This window comes from Alligator sinensis, unplaced genomic scaffold, assembly GCF_000455745.1.
Source record: "Alligator sinensis unplaced genomic scaffold, ASM45574v1 scaffold437_1, whole genome shotgun sequence".
NCBI classification, from domain to species: Eukaryota; Metazoa; Chordata; order Crocodylia; family Alligatoridae; genus Alligator; species Alligator sinensis.
The window spans coordinates 1,444,119-1,464,327 of record NW_005842176.1 but is presented as its reverse complement, the minus strand read 5'-3'; the positions used below and the strand labels follow the sequence as shown (position 1 = coordinate 1,464,327).

At 48.9% G+C, this 20,209-nt stretch overlaps 1 protein-coding gene across 1 annotated transcript in view; it reads left to right on the top strand.

Moving 5' to 3' along the window:
• Positions 1–19,682, top strand: part of ZP1 (zona pellucida glycoprotein 1) — a 28,729-nt gene extending 9,047 nt beyond the window's left edge. The window contains exons 13-24 of the mRNA XM_025206942.1: positions 12,196–12,430; positions 12,976–13,097; positions 13,382–14,417; positions 14,957–15,100; positions 15,791–15,975; positions 16,061–16,158; positions 16,667–16,794; positions 16,878–17,067; positions 17,170–17,320; positions 18,157–18,241; positions 18,800–18,923; positions 19,536–19,682. Coding sequence (XP_025062727.1) covers positions 12,196–12,430; positions 12,976–13,097; positions 13,382–14,417; positions 14,957–15,100; positions 15,791–15,975; positions 16,061–16,158; positions 16,667–16,794; positions 16,878–17,067; positions 17,170–17,320; positions 18,157–18,241; positions 18,800–18,909 — 2,484 coding nt within the window. The 3' untranslated portion in view covers positions 18,910–18,923; positions 19,536–19,682. The remainder of the gene's footprint in view (positions 1–12,195; positions 12,431–12,975; positions 13,098–13,381; positions 14,418–14,956; positions 15,101–15,790; positions 15,976–16,060; positions 16,159–16,666; positions 16,795–16,877; positions 17,068–17,169; positions 17,321–18,156; positions 18,242–18,799; positions 18,924–19,535) is intronic.
• The last annotated feature ends 527 nt before the right edge of the window (positions 19,683–20,209 follow it).

The window sequence follows — 20,209 nt, the reverse complement described above, 5'->3', positions numbered from 1 at the left end:
GATTTTTTTTTTTTTCTTTGATATACTGGGTATTTGTACTTCCTTTGGCCATCGATAAGAGAAAAGCCTCCTCTGGAGCAGCTGCCTCAGTCTGGTAAACCCTGGGAGTTTTTAAAGGAGAGAAGATGGTAATTCAGTCCATAGCTGTAATGGTAACTCCGGTCCATAGTTTTATAGCTAAAACTATAACTGTTGGATGCCCATTTTGGTTTCCTTCTGTATCGCAGATCCCTGCTGCTTCTGTTAGTGTGAACATACTCCAGTATTATTTTCTGTAAACTTGCCAGTAAGAGGATCCTATTATCTTTGTAGATGAGAACATTGGTAGTTGTGCCTGAACCACAGTGAACTTTCTCCCAAAAGAGTTGTATAATGGATTGTGTGATTGTTCAAACACTGCATGGAGTAACAAGGCTGTGGTGCCAAGCATTGTGTAGCTTTCTCATTTGTCCACTCATTCACATACTATCCATGTGTTTTGTTCAGTCTCAGCTGCACAGCCAGTATATTTCTTCTTGGGCCAATATTCTTTTGCTGCCTTGAAACAGCTGCCACCAACTGCAATCACTTCTAGAAAATTAGATGATTTATTGCTCCTAAGCTTCCAGGCAGGAGTTAACCTCTTTCCCACCCCCCCTTTCTTTCTAATATCAAACTAGAGATGCTAGTACACTAGCAACCCTAGAGGATACTGTAAAATTAAGATGGTGACATAGCAACGCAAGTGCTTTCTGCAAAAGTCACTGTACATCCTTTTTAGGGCACTGACAAAGCAGTTGTCTGCTGGGATATCCCAAAGAGCTGGAAGGGAAAGTGGAGCTCCATCACCTGCAGGGCTGATTCAAAGAAGAGGATAACAAGTGGGATACAGAGGCCATCTAAGGGGTTTGGTCCTGCAGCCCAAGTAACAGACACTCTGGCTGTTAGTGCTGAAGATTATAGTTCTCCCCCAATGCCAGCCCAAGCAGGGGTAGTTAAAGCTACAAAGCAAAGGTAGGTAGATAAGTAGGGTCAGAGGGGTGGGCAGGTTGTGGCCGAGTAGATTTTGCAGAGCTGTGGACGCACAAGCCAGGATGAGCAGGAGTCTCTCTGGGTCACATCTGAAGGACACTGGCAGCACTCTCTGTGGGGAGCTCACATGGCATTGGGCCAAGCTCAGAGCAGAAGTGTCAATTCCCCATTTTCAGGAAGTTTCCCCTCTCCCCTCACACCCAGCAAGAACCAAGTGTCTTTTGAATAAGTTTCACTTCTCTCCATCAGTGACCCAGAGTGTCAACAGCAGACCTAGAAAGTGAGACAACAGGAAGAAGGGAGATGGGGACAGGGTCACGGTGACCTGAAGGAGGAAACTGGCAGTAATGCTCAGTGGGAGGGGTTCTGATGAAAGGATCTGATGGTCATGGTTTTCTTTCGCCCTGAGTTTCTCCTGACACTGGTTCCCCAGAGCAGGAATCGGCTTTCATGGAGGCTCAGTCTCTCTGCTTGCCTCATTCACCCCACAATCAGTCCTCATTTGCCCTGTAAAGCTCCAGACCCCTAGTGTTACTAGCGATGAGAAGTCATTGCTAAGCAAGGATTCTTTCTTAGATGTTTTATCCATGGGATAGGGCTGCGCCTATTTTGTGGGGTCACTTCTACTCTTGTCCCTGGTGCCATCCTTTGGGCAGAGGTGTTCACCCAGGGTCAGCTTTCACTTGCACCATAGGTGACTGTGGACACTGCAGACAGCAGCTTCTCCTCCTTCCTAGCCAGGGTTGCACCATTTGCTTTAAAGCTGTGGCTAATGGCAACCTGGCTGCCTATTAATAAATGCAGTGACAATCTTGCTGAGCTTTCCTCTCTTACATGCAGAAAGAAGATATACTCATGATATGGCAGGTGGTTGGACACTCTTCCCTGAGCCCCACTCTAGTGACTTTTAGTGGTTTGACTGTTATCCACAATCCTTAAATTCCTATGTCCCCTCGGGAGAAACCTGCATTTGCCATGGATAAGAACAATGGAAATCTCAGGCCTGCTGCTGTGCCAGAACAAAACTCCCTTAAGTCTTGCAGTTCTCCAGACATGGCTCCTTTAGGACTGGACAATAACAGTGCATGATATTGGCACATCCAGCATTTAGAACCGTCTGGCTTTCAACAGGGCATGTATGCAAAACCTACTTAGTGAGATCTATGGCATGTTTTGAGATGGGTATATCTCACTCCCAATATGATTCCAACAAAGTTACAAATTGTGATATGAGGGGAACATGGAGATGATGTGGGTTGTAATTTAGCCAAGGGTTGTCCAACCTCTGTTATTGCCCCCATAGCATTCCCTTCTAGTCCTCTCTAGTAAGCGTGGAGGATCAGGACTCTGCGACACTCCACACCTTTTCTACATCAACCATTCCTTCTCTACAACCAAAGCTTTTCAGCACAGTTAATGAACCTCTTCTCTACCCATGATCACAGAACAGTAAGGCTGGGAAGGACATTTGGAGGTCAAATCTAGTTCAATCTCCAGCTCAAGGAAGGCTCATCCCTAACTAAACCATCCCGGTCAAGAGCCTGTCTAACCTGCTCTTAATAACTTCTAAGGATGGAGATTCCATCCTTGTGATATGGGTGCCTGTCCCCACAGATGAGTTTGAGATGCACTTTCAAGTTTCAGATTGCTCTGTCTGCTTCTGCTGGATCATCTTGGGTGAGAAAGAGGCTGTGCTCTCAGTCAGTTAATGACAGCTGTCACATGTTGAAGATGGCAAGACTCTCCATGGTGACACACAAATCTTCAAAGCTCCTTGGTTTATAACTCATGGGATTGAGAATTGGATCATCTGCTGTTGGATGGAATCTGCTCATGTAAAATTTCTCTAGTAATAGAAACTTGTAAAGAATAGAAGTCACAGCAGCTGGGAAGAGAGGGACAGTGATTTCTGAGGGAACCGAGTTGGGATGGGATATCCTTAAATGCGATAAGCACTAACCCATCACTAATAGTTGGTGGAAAGCACCATTAAGACAAGAATATTTAGTTGTCATCTTTGCGTTTGTATATCACAAAAATCAGTTTCTTCCCCACCTTAGTCCCAGTCTCCAGTGCAGACGTGATCCCTGAGCTTCCAGCTATGCTCTCACAGGTGGCTGGAGCCTCCCTCACTGCTGTACTCCTTCCCTGGAGAAGAAATGAGCTGGGTGAAGATCACTGTAAGATAAGGGTAAAAAAATGATGCCAATGCCATTAATGACCTGTGGTAGCATTTGGAGGTATTGTCAGGGGTGGTCTACAGCTCAGTGCTCAAGCATTGTTCTACCAGCTTTCAACAAGGAGAAAAGCTGATCTTTGCAGTACCTTTCCTTTCACAGACCGGTTCTAGAGTGGGTTGGGGTGGGCAGGGCAGCAAAGGAGCAGCTAGAAGGAGCCCCAAAACATATAGGGCAACTTTATCCTCTGCCTCAGGATTCAGGGAGGAAACTGCCAGTCCCATCAGAAGTCTTGGGTCCATATCCTGTTTGAGGATTCAGTTCAGCAGCGCGTACAGACAAAATAGCTGGTGCTTGCCAAGTTGCTGGAGAGGACAGAACATTAAACCTGCTTCCTAGTCTTGGAAGCTCCTGCTTCTGTTGTCATGCTCAAGTACAGACTGATTTTCAGAAGCTAGTACTGTACCACACAGGGGAAGTCCAACACTGTTCTTGTCATGCAACCAACAAAAACTCAGGCTTCACAATCCCCGCTGACTAGACTGACTAATATAATGTATATCACTCCATCCCTTCCAGTGTCTTATCAGCTACCCATGGCCAAGTCTTTGCTCCACTATCATGCAGAAGTAGGGAAAAGGCCTGTTGTAACTGTTGTCAGTAATGCCACTCTCCTCCTGTCACTCAGCCTTGCCCCCTTGAGTTTACTTTTGCGTCCTCTAATCACCAACAGGTTCTTCTGAAATCTTGTCCCTTCCCTTCCCCTGATCCACTTCTCTCCCTCTCAGCTGAACACTGACAACCTCTATCTCAACTCTTCTCCAGGAGGTACTCCATCTACCCAATATCAAGCTGCTAAAATGAGATTCTCCTTGCATCACTCCTAGCATAGCAACATGTTCCTCCCTGTGATATCCCTCTGGGAAGCTTTGTTATTCTCTATATGCAAGCAAATACCCTAACCCCTCCTCCCACAGGCCTAGCCCTGCATTGTTTTTTGGCAGCATCTATTACTGTATTAACTCGCATACCACATGCACCCTTTCCCCCAGAATCAGCCTTCCTAAATTGGGGTGAGTATTTTATGTGGGGGACACTGTTTTTTCCCCTGGAATAGAAACAGGGAGGAATAGAAGCAGACACATGGTCACTAATGGTTTTTGGAAGCTAGTAGTGTATTAGGGAGGTCAAGATGCTGCCACTCCTCTGGCCCCAGCAAGCAGAAGGGGAAGAATCCTGTGTTAACCCTTTCACAGCCACTAATGGTTTTGCAGTAGCTATTGGCTATGCACTGCAGCTTGCACCTGAAGCAGCAATCGAGCTGCTGCATGTAGTATCTTAATGAAGGTTGTGGTGTGGGAAAAATGCTTTATCAGAACATATATAAAGATCTATTTACAATGAAGAAGTAACAGTCTTGCTACTGCCTTTGCAAGGGTCTTGTTGCTGTCCTGCCATACCAGCAACTTTCTGTTGCTTCACCAGACCGTACCCTAGGATGTCACACTTTCTGGACACTCCATGTTTCCAGGAGGACTTACTCTGTCACATGATGGGGGGCAGTTAGTCCTCAGGGTTTTATTCTTTGCTCCCTAAATTGAAGAAGTGGGTTTTAATTGGAACCCATAATTTCAATGTTTCCATCACATTACGGTGAGGGGCCTGATCCTATTGTTTTGTTTTAGTTTTTGTTTTGTCCATTGCCGGGGGGAGGGCAAGCTGCCGGTGGGCTGAGCAGTCCCTGAACTGCATGGGACCCTGGTCCTTCCCTCCATGGCAGCGGTGTCCCCTGGGGCCACCCAGCTGGGATGCTAGCGGGCTGGGTGCTGCCCTAGTTCAGAGAGCATCTGGCTCGATCCAACTGTTCCTGACCCCAAGCTGGGGCAGCACCCAGGCCACTAGCAGCCTTTCTGGGCAGCCGTAGGAGGTGCTGCTGCCATGGAAGGAAAGACTTGGGCCACCCATAGCTCAAGGGCCATTCAGCCCATCGGCAGCTCACCCCCTGGCCACAGGAGAGGCGGGCAGGCTCCACCAAAAAATAAACCAACTCTCACCACTTCTGCCTTCAGCAGGCTCCTGCAACTGGCAGGGCAGCTGGGGCTGCCTGGAAATAGGCTGGCTTGCCCTTGGGGCTGTGCAGGGAGGTGGCAGGTTTCCTGCCTTTTTTTTAAATCTCTTTGTTACTTACATTTAGAAGATGCAAGGTCTTCTTGGTAGGAATGACATGTGTCTTGAGCTTTGTAAAACATCACATAAAGTTAAAACTGTAAATATCCCTAAAAACTAACAAGTGCCTATAGAGGTGCTCAGGGGTGGGGTTGGGGGTGTTTTTATTACCAGTTTCCAGAGAGCCGATCTAATGAAAATGCCTGTCACACTGGATACTGTGTCACAGGGCACTCCTCTACTCATGTCTCTGGGCAGAGTTTCACTGGTTGGCATCCATAGGCTCCCTCGACTTGTTCAACGGGCAGTGGGCACTGGCTGGTGTGCTCTGCTCAGTGTCCCCTTCCAAGTCCCTTGTTATCAACCTGTGACCTCTCTCCCATTCCTGTTTTCTTTTTTATTGTCCCAAGTATTCAGTTGATATGTCACCAGCGGCCTCCCATCTTAAGGGAGGCTTATAGTTTTTCACGATGGGCCAAAGCCCATGACCCTTGGCATATCAAATAGGCTATGGCAGAGAGTGGATGATGAAAGGGAGAGTGAACTGGGGATTACCAGGGGTTTTTCCCCTGTTTCTCTCACTGGCAGCCTCCATCATTTAAGGTCTAGGCAGTTCTAATTCAGGGGCTGTACCCCTAACTCCCATGCTCAATAGCTACCAATGCCTCTCTCCTCCACTAATTTGTCCAGTCCCTTTTTGAATCTGGCTAAACTGTCAGCTTCTACAACAGCTGGTGGCAAGGAGTTTCATGCTTAAATTACACACTGGGCATATCTACATGTTGCCATACAGTGACATTGTTACTGTACCATGTTTTAGTACTTGCTGTGCAGAAGTACTAAACATGGCACAGTAACCGCCCATACTGTGGTGTACAGGCGACGCACACTTAGATTCACCGACTTTGTCGCTATAGCAGCACACTGTAGCTGAGGAGCACACTACTATGTTCCTGTAGCGTGCCATAAAGCAACGTAGCACATTGCTATGTCGTCATAAGGCGACATGTAGACACAGCCACTGTGTGAAAATACTTCCTTTTATTAGTGTTAAACTTACTATCTAGTAGTTTTATTTTGCCTGCTTCATATATTTCTTTTTAGTGTTTTTCTTGGCATAAGGTAGAGCCAAGGTGGAATGTCCTCGAGACCTCAAGGCTGACGGGACATAGAAGAAGTTACCACCAAATTGCAAAGCACCTGAGAGAGATAAGGGTGGTTGAGGAGTTGTAGATTATGAGGCCAGAAGAACACAAGATCTTGTCTTTCCTCCTGCCAGATGTAATTGTTTATAATACAAGTGGAGCAGTACGAAGTGGTTCACTCAAAGCTGGACCTTGGATATGAGCCCCACATCCTAGGGGAGTGCTCTGATCATCAGACTATAGAGTTGGTCTTCAAAGCCTCACAAATGCAAAGCCATGGCTGGAAATAAACAGGACGGCTACAAAATAGGGACCTATAACCCATCCCTTCAAAGAGAATTTGTTATTTTCATACTGCCCTTGTGGCTTTCTGTGTAGCCAAACACCAGGACAGAAGTGGAGAACTTGGACTGGAATGCATCTAGGAGACAATCTATATCAGGGGTAGGAAACCTTTTGTAGCTGCCTGCTGGAATGACCTACCCTGGGTTGGAGCTGAACAGGCAGGTGTTAGGACTCTGCCTCCAGTGCCACTTGTCTCCCTGGCAGCACAGGGAAAGCACCCACAGCTGGCACTTCTCCCCATGGTAGCATGGAGAGAGCACCCACAGAAGGTCCCCCTGCTGCCAAATGCCACCAAAGCCCCACATCCATAGGTCAGATCCAAAGGTTCCTTGAGTTAAATCTGGCCCACAGGCTGTAGGTAGCCAACCCCTGACCTAGATCATGAGAAATGAGCTGTAGGAGGGAAAAATAAGAGAACAGATATACAAGCTTACATGTATTTTGTGCTACAGCTCACTGAATTTTTTTAAACTACAAAACAATTACTGGAAAATATCATTTTGTCAGCTTGGAAAATTTTTTTCCATCCAGAAATGCAAAATAAGCCTTACATTTCAAAGTGTCAATCTGAAACTAAATGAATTATTTATTGCTTCTAAATACTGATTTGAAGTGATTCCTCCCTCCCCCCATTTTGTTTTGAATTATTCATAGATTGTGATTTTGAAAATGAAAATGTTGTCATTTTTTAATTTGGGGTCTATTCCTTTCCTTCTCCCTCCTTTATACTTTATTCCTTTGATTTCTTTCCCTGGAAAAATGATGGAATATAGTAAAAAGTGGGGGAAATGATAGTTCTTGCAAAAACACCCAAAACTGTTTGAGGGAAAACATTTTAAAATGGTGATTTTCCTGGTAGCATTTACTGCAGAGAAAATGTCTGCTTTCCTACTATCCCTTCTAGAATCTTTCAGATTGGCGTGCTGTGATGGGATAGTTGGTATTTTAGCAATCTATACATGGAAATTTAATTTCAGTTCACCTTTCAGATCCATTGAGGGGTGGTTTAATCTCTCTCATTCTCTCACTGCACAAAAATGATTTGATCTCTTGAGGATGGTGAGGAACCTGATGAGCAGAGCTAGAAAAGAGGGATGTCATGGCAACTGCATGCTTTTAGCTGCCTTGAGATTGCTTGGCAGAAGGCAGGGTAGGGCTGCATCTTGTAAACGGAATCAAAAGTGCATAAACTATCCAGCTTGTTCCATTGTCAGACCCCTCCTGGGAGTGTAACAAGGATGTGATAAATAGCGTGGGAGGACTAGGCAATGATTGTATATATTCTCTATTCAGTATCCCCTTAATCAAGGCATAGCTTCGCTTCCAGATTAACTTGGAAGATTGACAGTAGTGTAAAAGTGATGTTGTAGCCGCGATGGTCCAGAAGGTATGTGAGAGGAAAGGATTTCTTAGATTGATATCTTCTACTGGACCAACTATGTAGCTGGGATTAAATTAGGCAAACTTTCAAATGCAAGGCCTTCTTTGTCAGGTCTCTGATCACGGGAGGCCAGGCACAGCATAGCGAAAAAAAACAGCAGAGGGGACAGAGAGAGAAAAATCTTAGAGATAGTAGACACACACCAGCACTAGGCATGTCTGTCTCATGAGACAATAGAACTATGCTGAGTGAGACATCAGCTTGCTGAACGTAAACCTCGCTTGAAAATAAAGTGAACCAGGACACAAAAGTCTGGGCAGTGTATATGGAGATACTGGGCTGCCCACACACCAGTGTCCCCTGATACACCAGCAGACACACAATTAGGCAGAGTGACTAGTGGGTGCCTCCTGAATCTGGGAGGGCACCTGCAGCCCCTGCAGAAGCCGCCGACTCTGTCGGGGGGGCACCAGCCCTACTGACAGCATCAGTGTCGGCCATCGCGGGGGGCACGTGCACCCCCGTGCACCCCTTACCAGTTGCCTATGCAATTAGGAGAAGAAAAGCTGATACTGGAAAATCAAGGCATATCAAAAGGGAGGAGTGCTGTTCTCACCTTTCTTCTTATGTTAATGTGGAAAGGATTCAGGAGTTGAATAAAATATAATGTGCCTTAAGCCCAATATCAGTGTTTAATTCTTGGTTCTTTGTGTCTGAGCAGCTTATGTATTTTTGTTCCCAAGTTTGCCTTTTAAAGGTGTTAGATAGATTTCCCTTGAGGCCAAAGGTAGGGAGGCCAGAGAGGGTCAGACACAGACTTGGTCAGTGCTGCAAGAATTCATGCTGGCTGTGTTTAGCTTCACTCAAGATTGACAGGCAGTCAAGGAACGTGGAAAGTGGATTGAAATGGTAATGCACCAACAGGCAAGAGAAAGGAATGGTATCTAACTGTACATCCATGTGTTACTTGTGATTGCATGGTTCAAAGAAGACTGTACTAAAAAGTATGTTTTCTTGGAGAGCTTCAGACTGGTGTGTATTCTGGCATGTTTCCCCTCTTTCAGTTAGACAAGGCAGACAAGTGAGAGAGAACAAAGGCTATTTGGGTTTCTTTTGGGGTTTTTTTTTCTCGGTGGCAAACCAGCAGCAGTGGGGTGGCGAAGTGGTCTGGAAGTTGCAGCACACAATATTTGCAGCTCCCTTCTCCCTCCCTCATTTGACATTCATAGTTGATTGGCTTTGTGAAGGTGAGGGGCTTTGCAAGGAATGAACAAGGCAACAATGTTAGACAGAAGTTGCCTGCTTCCTACACAATATTTTACAATGGTCCTTCAAAGCCAACCAGATAGATTTTAGGGCCTTGATTCTGTAAGGAGGCCTGGGCAGACCCTTGCCAATACACGAAGCCTGTGGAAGTTAGAGGGTCTCACCACAAGGAGCCATCCTATCTCTGCTTTCTGCTTCCTACAAGGGCTGCCTTGCAGAGTTGGGTCCTCAGTGTCCAGGGCTGCACTGGCTGGCAGGACCTCAAGCAGATCCAATTCCAGGTGCTGCACATAATGCATGCAAAACTCTCACCTAACTAAGCCTGCAGTGTTTTGGTAATACTTGGCTGTGTCCCTCCAAAGCTGCTGATATTGCCCTTGCCTCCATCTTGAGGCTTCAGATGGATCTGAGCAGTGGGGACCAACGTTTTTGGCAGGCATACCATAAATTAGCCCTATACCCTTCCCAGGTGTCATTCCAACCCTCTTTCCCTGCCCCATCTGTGTCCCTGCTTTCTGCTTTCTACCCTGCGTTTCCTGCCTGATCTGTTGCTTTGTTTTTTGCTGCTTGCCCTGTCTGCCCCTGGGCTGCCTGCCCCCTCCCTGGTCAGTGGTGCATGCAACACAGAAGGTGCCCATGCTGCTTTTGTGGTGCACAGGCCACAGGTTTGCCACCTGTGGGCCATGGCCAAGTGAAGCCACATTCCTGAACAGGCGTAGACCCAGGAGCTTTCCCAGTAAGACACCTACAAGATTTGTCATAAGGTATTTAACCAATTAAATATCCCTGTTTAGCTCATTCCAGAGTTGGAACTGAGCCAGGCCATCCGGGTTAACACCCCTGCTCTTGTTAACTTCATCCATTAGCTGAATTAGGGGAGCACCTAGAGGTCTCCATGGAGATCAGATCTCCCTGGTGCTAGGTGCTGTACATGCATGCAGTAAGAGACAGTCCCTGCCCTCCATCTCTTACAAGCTAAGCAAGAGAGAGACAAAGGATGGGAAGGGAGGCAGAGACATAGTAGACACTGGGCTGAACCCTAGCATTTCTGTTGCATTACTCTCACCAGCAGACCAGACAACTTTTCCCAGAGACTGTTGGGACCATTCAAGTCCCAGGCTTCATAACCATGATACCTATGCAGATCCTGGCACCATGCTGGAGCACATATTTAACCCTGACCTGGAGAGAACGGGGTGACCCACAGAGCATCCATACCACCTTTTCCCACAGATCCACCACCCAAGTGCTGATCCAGCCTGACCCTCTTCTGGTTTGGGAAGTCCTGTTAGCATCTTAGCTTTAGCTGGGCTTCCTGGTAAGCTGGTTTCCTGGTAAGCTTTCCCTGCATAGTGTCATCCCACAGTGTCCAAGTTGTGGCCTACAGGTCACTGATAATTTATGAGGGGATGGTAACTTATCCACTGATCACACCAGAGCCCATGTGCTTTCATAGCATTTCCCATTAAAAGCTTGATATAAAGGTGCCCATTTGTCCATGAGAAATCTTGAGACTTCATGGTTGCCCATTGGTTGAAAAAGTTGTAGAGCAGTGGTTCTCAACTTTTTTTGTACCAGGACCCAACTGTAAACATAGATGGCCAGCCCCAACCCAGTGCCCCTCACTCCCGACCCACTGTCCCCTACCCCCAGGTTGTCCCCCAGTGTGTAGGTAATGGGGGGAAAGGGGCAAGCAGCCCCTGGCAGGTTGGAACTCTGCCAGCCTGCAAGGGAAAAGCCACAGTTTCCCATGTTTTTCTCCTTTAAAGGAGAATCCATTTTAAAATTTTGTTTGGGACCCTCTCATCTATTCTTGCAACCCACTTTTGGGTCAGGACCCATGGGTTGAGAAATGCTGCTCCATAGTGCTGTGCTAAGCAACAGTGTGACTAGTGTGTATGACTACACCTGCCCAGGTGTGATTATGTTACCCTCACTAGGGGAATGTGGGGCTCCATCACCTCCAGGGGCTGGCTCACAAAAATGGTTAACATGTGATACAAGTGTGATACAGAGGTCACCTAGGGGCATAGCCCTTCAGCTCAAGCAGTAGAGTCTCAGGGTTTTGATGCTGGAGATGACCGCATACCAATGCTGCTGTTGGCTTGAGAAGGGGTTGTTAAACTTTGAAGCCAGGCACAGACGTACAGGGCCAGAGGGGTATGAGCAGATTTTGCAGAGAGGAGAAAGCCCAAGTCCAGATATGCAGCAGATCCCATGGGTCACATTTGGAAGACACTGGCATTACATGGCACTAGGCCAGGCTCAGAGCAGCAGTCTCTGATTCCCCATTTTCAGGAACAGTTTCTTCTGGCTCCTTGCCTTTGGCAAAGAAAGCAAGACGCGCCTGAATTAATTTCACTTCCTTCCTCTATCAACCCAGTGTCAGTCCTGGGAAAAGGAGAAAGTCAGTGGATACAAGGGTGGATATAGGAAAGATGAAGGAGATGGAAATGAAGCAGGGAAATAAGAAAAGTGAGAGTGACTGTAAGATCCAAGGAGATGGGGTTTTTCTGATCGAGGGATCTGACAGTTCCACCTCCCCCTCACCCCGAGTTTCTGATGTTGTTGACACAGCCCTTCAGAGCAGAAGGCAGCTTTCCAAGTCCAGCCCTTCTGATCACCTGATTCACCCACATCTTTCACCACCATCACCATGAGCCCTATAAAGCCCCAGCCCCAGATCCTCATTCATTCTGAGTAGTGGCTGCAAAACCAGGCTTCTGTTTTTTATTGTCCAGCTATTTCAGCCATGTGGCTGGGCTGCAGATGCTTTATAGCCTTGGTACTGATCATCTCCCTGGGAAGAACCCATGGGCAGCTGGACTTCCACCGGGTCACGCACTCATTCTTACAGTACAAGTATGACTGTGGAGACTATACGATGCAGCTGCTGGTCTTTCCAAGCTGGGGCCACACCATCCAATTTAAAGTTCTAGGTAAGTGGGTCCCTGGCTGCTTAAGAACGTTAAGAGCAATTCTGATTAGTTTTACTGTCAAAAGGGCAGGAGGGAAATGCCTTAATTACAAGGCATGGGATGGGGCTTCCAAGTTCCAAGTCATGACTTAGTTGTTGCCATGATTTTTGGAGTTTCTGGATTCCCTGCAGTAGTAGGAATCTCCTACTCTGGGGGGCTTGTCTCCTGACAGTATCTCACAGTGCTTGCTGGAGTGGAGCTACATTCCCTCCACTTTCACATTCCCAACCTTCTGATAAGGAGTGTCTCTATAACTCTGCTTTTATAATGCAATTTCCTACCTGACTGTGGCACTGTAGAGTGCCAGAGCAAAATAGCACCTCTAACCCCCCAGGATTCAGGCTTGGCCAACTTTCAACAATCGATAAAAGCAATCCTTGATAAATTGGGACTGCTATATGGCTAGAGGTAAAAGACTGTTGTCCCTGCTCTGCATCCCATAGCTCTTCTTAAGCTCCCATGCTTGCACTCTTCTCTCCCTGTGATATCTGTGCTTGTCCTCACAGATGAGTTTGGGACACCCTTTGAAGTTTCAAATTGCTCCATCTGCCGCCACTGGATCAGCTCAGGCGAGGGAGGGGCTGTAATCTTCTCAGCTGGCTATGATGGTTGTCGTGTGCTGAAGAAGGTGAGGTCCTCCATGCATCTGAAACTCAGCAGTGTCAGTGTCATACCTATGGGGCTCTTTAACTTGGAATTGGCTATATTGAAATGACCCTCTGAATTGGTCTGTAGAAATAGCACTGCCTCATGCCTCATGTGAGACGACAGCAGCTTGCATGCCTGATGTAATGTATAATCTAAACAACCCCACCCTCCACCTAGCAAAGGGCAGGAAGTCCATTACACTGACAATGATACAGGTAGTCCATTGCACTGCAGTTCTGACTCCTCACTTCTGTTTCACTGTAGGATGGCCGTCACCACCTCAGGGTCCGTGTCGAGGAATTGCTGAGCACTGGCATCATCATGGCCTCCTATGATGTGAACATGACCTGTCCTAAACTGATAGAATATGACTCCACCTTGGAGGACAATCTGCGCTCTGTGTCTCCACCCAGCCTGGTGCACCTTGTCCCTCAGCCCCAGCCTGGCCTGATGCGCCCAATGCCCCAACCCCAGCCTGGTCTTGCATACCCTGTTCCCCAACCTCAACCTGGCCTGCTGCGTCCTGTCCCTCAGCCCCAGCCCCTGCCCCAGCCCCTGCCTGGTTTGGTGCACTCTGTGCCCCAACCCCACCCTGGTGTGGTGCGTCCTGTCCTTCAACCTCAGCCCCACCCTGGCGTGGTGCGTCCTGCCCTACAACCCCAACCCCAGCCCCAGCCCCAGCCCCTGCCTGGTCTGGTGCACCCTGTGCTCCAATACCAGCCTGGCCTGGTCCGTCCTGTCCCTCGACCCCAGCCCCAGCCCCTTCCTGGTCTGGTGCACCCCATACCCCAATCCCTGCCCCAGCCTGGTCTGGTGCATCCTGTCCATCATCCCCGGCCCCAGCCCCTGCCTGGTCTAGTGTACCCTGTGCCCCAACCCCAGCCCCAGCCTGGCTTGGTGTACTCTGCTTACCAACCTCAGCCAGGCTTGGTACACCTTAACTCTCAACTCCAGCCCCAGCCTGGCCTGGTGTATCCTGCTCCCCAAACTCAGCCTGGCCTGATGCATCCTGTCCCTCAGCCGCAACCACAACCACAGCCTGGCCTGGCCCACCCCATTCCTCAAAACCAGCCCCAGCCCCAGCCCCCCAGCCGGATACGCCCCATAGTTCAACCTCAGCCAGGCCTGGACCAGCCTATTCCTGGCCTTCTGCGCCCTGTGCCCCGGCCCCAGCCCTTGCCTGGGTTGGTGCACCCTATCCCACAGCCCCAGCATGGCTTCGTGCACCCCATGCTGCAACCACAGCCACATCCCAGCCTGGTGCGCCCTGTGCCGCTCTTCTACACTTCCACACAAGCAGGTACGTCCAGCCCCTCAGTCAGTGCACCTGGGCCCCTCTCATGGGAGGCCACATGGCCATCTTGTGCATCAGGTCTTCATCAGACCTGCACCCTGTCTCCTCCTTGGGGCTGCCATGGTAGAACTGACAATGGTTGTGCCGCTGTGGGCTTCAGACAATGGGGCCTTCTGGAGCAAAGCAGTAGGCCTGGGACATGAATTCACCTGTGCAATTTTATCTTTGTTCCTTGTCTAGTATGCCAAAAGGAGACAGGTCATGACTGGTGGCGTTTGGAGGCATGGGTTGAGGGATGTGGGTCCATGGCTGTATGGGGCAGTAGGTGGCCTACAGTTGTTGGACTATTTGGTATCTGAGCTAGAGGGAAACTGGGGGAGCGCTCAGCAGTGTGAGACAAGCAGCATTTATAAAACCCGCTCAACTAATTGGATGCTTGTGAACAGCTCCTATGCAGATACTTGATGTCCTCTGACAGGGGCACTGTGGAGGGTACAGTGTGGCCCCTGTGAAGAACACCACCTCTCACTGGTCTGCTCTTCCAGGAGCCCAGCTCACATGGGAGCAGTGTCGAGTGGCAGCTGGCAAGATCCCCTGTGGAACTACCCCCGGCCGAGCTGCTTGCTTGCAGGCTGGCTGCTGCTATGATGAGATGGACCGAATGACACCCTGCTACTATGGCAATACAGGTAAGAGGAGAATTGCTCACACATCAGCTTGTGAACTATGGTGCTGTCTGTCATGAGCATCACCCATCCTTCTCAGATGAGTTTGGTCACTGCCTGTTTCTTCATGGAATGAGATGTGGATTCAGCTCCCGCTATAGAAGCCTCATCTCCAGCAGGAACAATTTCCATGGACTGCTTCCTTGTGACTGCAGTGGGCACTCTCGGAGGGCAGCCTGATTGCTGCTCCCACACCAAGGCCTCTCTCCTCTGTCTGGGCAGGCTCATGGCACCTCTTCTAAACAAAACTCAGAGGAGCAGAGTCAGAGGAGGCATGGTGAGGCAGCAGAGGCTGGCACCCCCAAATCCATTGGTGAGAAACATAGACTTTGGGCCAGAGCACCCCACACAGCATGGGTTCTGCTTCTAGCTGGCCTGCAAACAGAATTCAGCCTTCTGGCTCCCTGGGGTTTCATTGCCTCTAACTATGAGCCAGAAGCCTCCTTCCCTGAGCATTGCCTCCTTTTGATAGATGATCAGGTAAACATGCTCCTCCCCTAAACTCTGGCCTACAAAGGATACTTCATATTGAATCAACATGCCACTATAAACCAAGATGAGAACATGGTATGGCATCCAGACCTCTTGTCCCATCATGTTGCAAATCCATTCATTGTCATACCCTGTACTTACTCCTTTTCCCTTGCGTTGCAGCCACAGTTCAGTGCCTCATGGATGGCCAGTTCATTCTGGTCATCTCCAGGCACATGTCTGAGTACCCCATCAACCTGGACAGTGTCCGGATAGCCTACGCCCAAGCAGGATGTGACCCCATACGAATGACAGAGGCTTTTGTGATGTTCCAGTTCCCCTTCACGCAATGTGGCACCACAGTCCAGGTAAGAATGCATCCTCTGAAAGCCAGGGAGAGTGCTCTCCTCAGTCTCAAGGAAGGAATAACCTGCCCTCTCCTTAATTTCCCAGGTGATTGGTGACAAACTGGTCTATGAGAACCAGCTGATCTCTAGCATTGAGGTCCGGACCGGGCCACGTGGCTCCATTACCCGGGACAGCACTTACATGTAAGGTGGCTTGGTCCCCATACCAGAGGGCAGGTGTTGATAGAACAGACTTCAGCCTTCTCATATCAGAAGAGGGAAGGAATATGCTCTTCCAATGATGAACTGGAGTCTGCAATACCTCATTTCCCTATTTCTACAGCCTCCCTCATCTTGAGGAGGGAGAGGACCATGGCGTAGAATGGGAATAGTAGGGATGGGCAGGTAGTCGTAGTCTCAGAATGCAAGAGACACCCATGTTCCCAGCTAATATCTGACTTGGTTTGATGCCGAGTGTCCGGAGAAAACCCATGATTACAAGTCCCTCTGTCACACCTTTGAAGGCCCTTGGAGGCCTGTAGGGCCATGCTGAGGCACTGATACTCTGCTCCTGTTATGGTGTCAAGAACATCTGCTCAGACTTGCACCGCTGATTCCCATCCCCAAGCACTGATCAGGCCTGCTAGGTATAAAACATTGAAATTGCCTAAGCATCATCCCCTGTACTCTAACTCTCCTCTGTCCTGCACAGCCTCCATGCACGCTGCATCTACAATGCCAGTGACTTCCTGCCCCTCCAAGTTGAAGTCCTTATGCCCCCAACACAAGCTTCAGTTGCTCAGTTTGGGCCCCTCCGACTTCAGCTGCGCATTGCCACAGGTAAGAGGTCTCTTTCGCACCAGTGCAAGGATCCTATCTGGTGAGGGACCCCTAGGTGTCAGCTTTGCTCCTGTCTCCCACAGATGAGACCTACAGTGGCTACTATGTGGATAGAGAGTACCCTGTGGTGAAGGTACTTAGGGACCCTATCTACGTGGAGGTTCGCATCCTGCAGAGAACAGACCCATCCCTGGTTCTGGCTCTGCACCAGTGCTGGGCTACCCCAACCACCAACCCCATGGAGCATCCACAGTGGCCCATTCTGGTGGATGGGTGAGTGAAGCACAGGTGTCCACGTGACCACTGAGGCTATGGAAAGAAGGTATGTGAAGGGTGTTTGGACCACAATGAATGGAGGATTCTCCCTGCCTGCAGGTGCCCGTTCTCAGGAGACAACTACAGAACCCAGCTGGTGCCCATGGGATCTGCCACTGCTGAACTACCCTTCCCTAATCACTACCAGCGTTTCATCATTTCCACCTTTACATTTGTGGACACTGCCTCCTATGCAGCCCTCAAAGGAGAAGTAAGAAGTGGCCTGGATTAGGCTAGGTGTGGCGGGGAATAGTTCCTCTCTCAGTCAGGACAGGACCTACAGATTATCTAGTTTCTGCCTTTTCCCCTTGTGAAGCTTTCCAGCACAGGATGCCCAGGCCAGGTGGGAGAGCATGGGGAAGGGTATGTGTAGGAACCTGTAACTTCTCCCACCGTCCCACAGCACTATGTTTTATTGAGTTAGTTTTCTTTGCCTCATTGAACTCAAACCATCCTACCTGGGTATCTTGCTATGGCCCACGCAATACAGCTATCTGCTTTGGGTACCGTACCCTGTCCTCTGAACTCCATGAACAGGGATCATATGCCTCATCAGTGACCAGAGGATGACCCAGTATCTGATTCCAAGACTAACATCTTACCTTCTGCTGACTAAATGATATGACTGCAGGGTTTGCCTTTTGCATTGAAGAGGGCACCCTGCCCCCCAGCATCATTTGCCATAGAAATGCCATGTGGCTAGGCACAGGTCTGGTACCCTGATTGCATGTGTTCTCTGGGGCCTCATGGGGTTTATGACCAACAGAACTGTCAGGCCTTGTCACGTGCTGTGGGTGTCTCTGTTGTGTGGATCCTGTTCTGATCAAACACCTCTCCATTGACCAGTGCCCAGCCAAGGAGGCACAAGCCTTGCTGTGGCTGAGGGACACACCTTTAAGATAAGTGGTTGGGTGTGGCTGTCTGGGGCTGAAGAGCCTGATTTTACTCCATTGATGCTACATATATGAACTGGTAGCTAAGGCTCCATGGCCTGCTCCCCTCTTGCCAGTCACTCACTAACTCTGTTCTAACTGGGTTGGGTTTTAGGTTTATATTTTCTGCAGTGCATCCATCTGCCATCTCTCCCAGCCAGAGCCCTGCAGGCCCACATGCCAATCAGGAGCTACAGCAAGTAAGTCTTAATAATGCCTTCACCTGTGGTAGGAGGGTTGCATCCAGGTGGGTCATGTCCAGCACCCAACTGCTAGGGGACCTCCTACTGTGTGCAAGGTAGTACCTGTCCTGCTTTACATACAAAGCAATAAGAGCTCAGCCTGATCTTCTCCATATGATCGCCGGTGTGTGGCATGTCCGGCTAGGGGCAGGTTGGGTGAGGACACAAGTAACCCAACCAAATGGGACAGTGGCCTGCTCTGTGACTGCAACCTGGCTTTGTGGGACCCCCCAGCGAAGACTTCTGATATCACACCCGGCCGTTGGGTTCCTCCCCAGACAAGACTTCTGATATCAATTTATTCCTGCTGGAACTTCCTCTCTTCCCATCTCATCCTAAAACATAAAACACTCTGCTCAGGTGGCCCACTCTGGTCATACCTAAATGAAAACCTTTTAATGAGCAGTGAGGTCTCAGTGTCCTCTGCCTCCTCACATGATGCACCCTCCACCCCACCTTCAACAGCGTTGCAAAGCCCTCCAGAGACAAATCCCTGACTCCCTTTCCCTCTCCCAGGAGCCCGCAGGTCCCTGCGCACCAACAAGGAGAAAGAAAAGCACCCGAATCTGGTGAATTCTCATGGACGTGTGATCCTCAGGGGGAGCCCTGGGACATCCAGAGAGTGAGATGGAGAACGATGGTGAGTTGTTCTACCACAGTCTAAGGCACAATGGGTGTTTGGTGTTATAGCCTGGAATCAAGCAAGTCTTAACACTGACCCTAATGCAAATGCTGCTCCAAACATGAAAAACAGGTAAGGGGTGATGATTACCTCAGACCAATGCCCTGCTTTGAGTGTTTCTCAAGGTGACAAATATTTTACGGGAGGGCTGCAATGACATCCGACCCAACAGTAAGAGTGCCTAAAAGCAAAGTAGATCCATTGGGATTTGAGTTATCTTAAGTAATTTGTATTCCATCAAATCTTATCGGCTGGGTGTATTCTGGGGCAGGTACCAAAGGGCAAGCACTGCTAAATGGAATCTGCCTTCTGTGGTGATTAGAGCCTGCAAAAAAATAGGAGTCACTGCCTTTGGGAAGAGATAGGGAGCATTTTAGATATAGATGCTTATTGGGAAAGCTAAACCGATATGGTGTGGCCTGAAATGGGTGTCGTGAAGACCAACCTATCACTATTGGAGGTCACAATTAGGCAGAGGCGTACACAATAGTCATCTGGGCAATTGAAGCATTCTCCACCACTACCCCACCCTCCCAAAATGGTATTATCTCAACCTCTTCTCATCCACAGACCCTGTCTTCAGCCTAGTTCTGTGCTCCTGGCTGTGCCCTCCCTCTTGGTGATGGCCCTGCTCTGTAGAGGAAGGGGCTGGATGACCGGCCCCAAAGCCTTCATGGGCAATCACTGGAACATAAGAGGAAGAAATAAAATCTGTGGACTACACTAGCAGCCTGTGGTGCCATTTTCTGTGGGGTGAAAAGAATGGAGGGAGCAGCAGCTGGGGTGCAAGTAGCTCAGCCAGTGCCCTATCCTTTCATAACAGCAGGAGAAAAGCACCTACAGGGATAGGAAACAAGTAGAAGGAGCTGTGAGGGATCGGACTGGAGCAGGTGTTTTGGCAAAGCTAGCTGGACAGCTTCCACATGTTTACAAAGGATCTAGGAAGGAAATTCCTACCCCAAGTTGAGGATATATTTGAAGTCCAGGTCAGCTGGGGAGGTCACCAGAACTGCTAGTGCTTGCCACATGAACCAAGACAGCAGGGCCCAGACCAGAACATCTGGTTCCCAGGCTTGTCAGCTTCTACCAGAGCCTTCATCACCAGAAACGTCTTACCAGCATCTGAGGCTCAACAGTGATTCCATCCTGGAGAAACTGAGACTTCCAGATCTTTTGTGAGTGGCTTAATATCAAAGTATCTTCTCTTTCTAACTCAGTCACATGTCACAGAGTCTGTCCGTGTT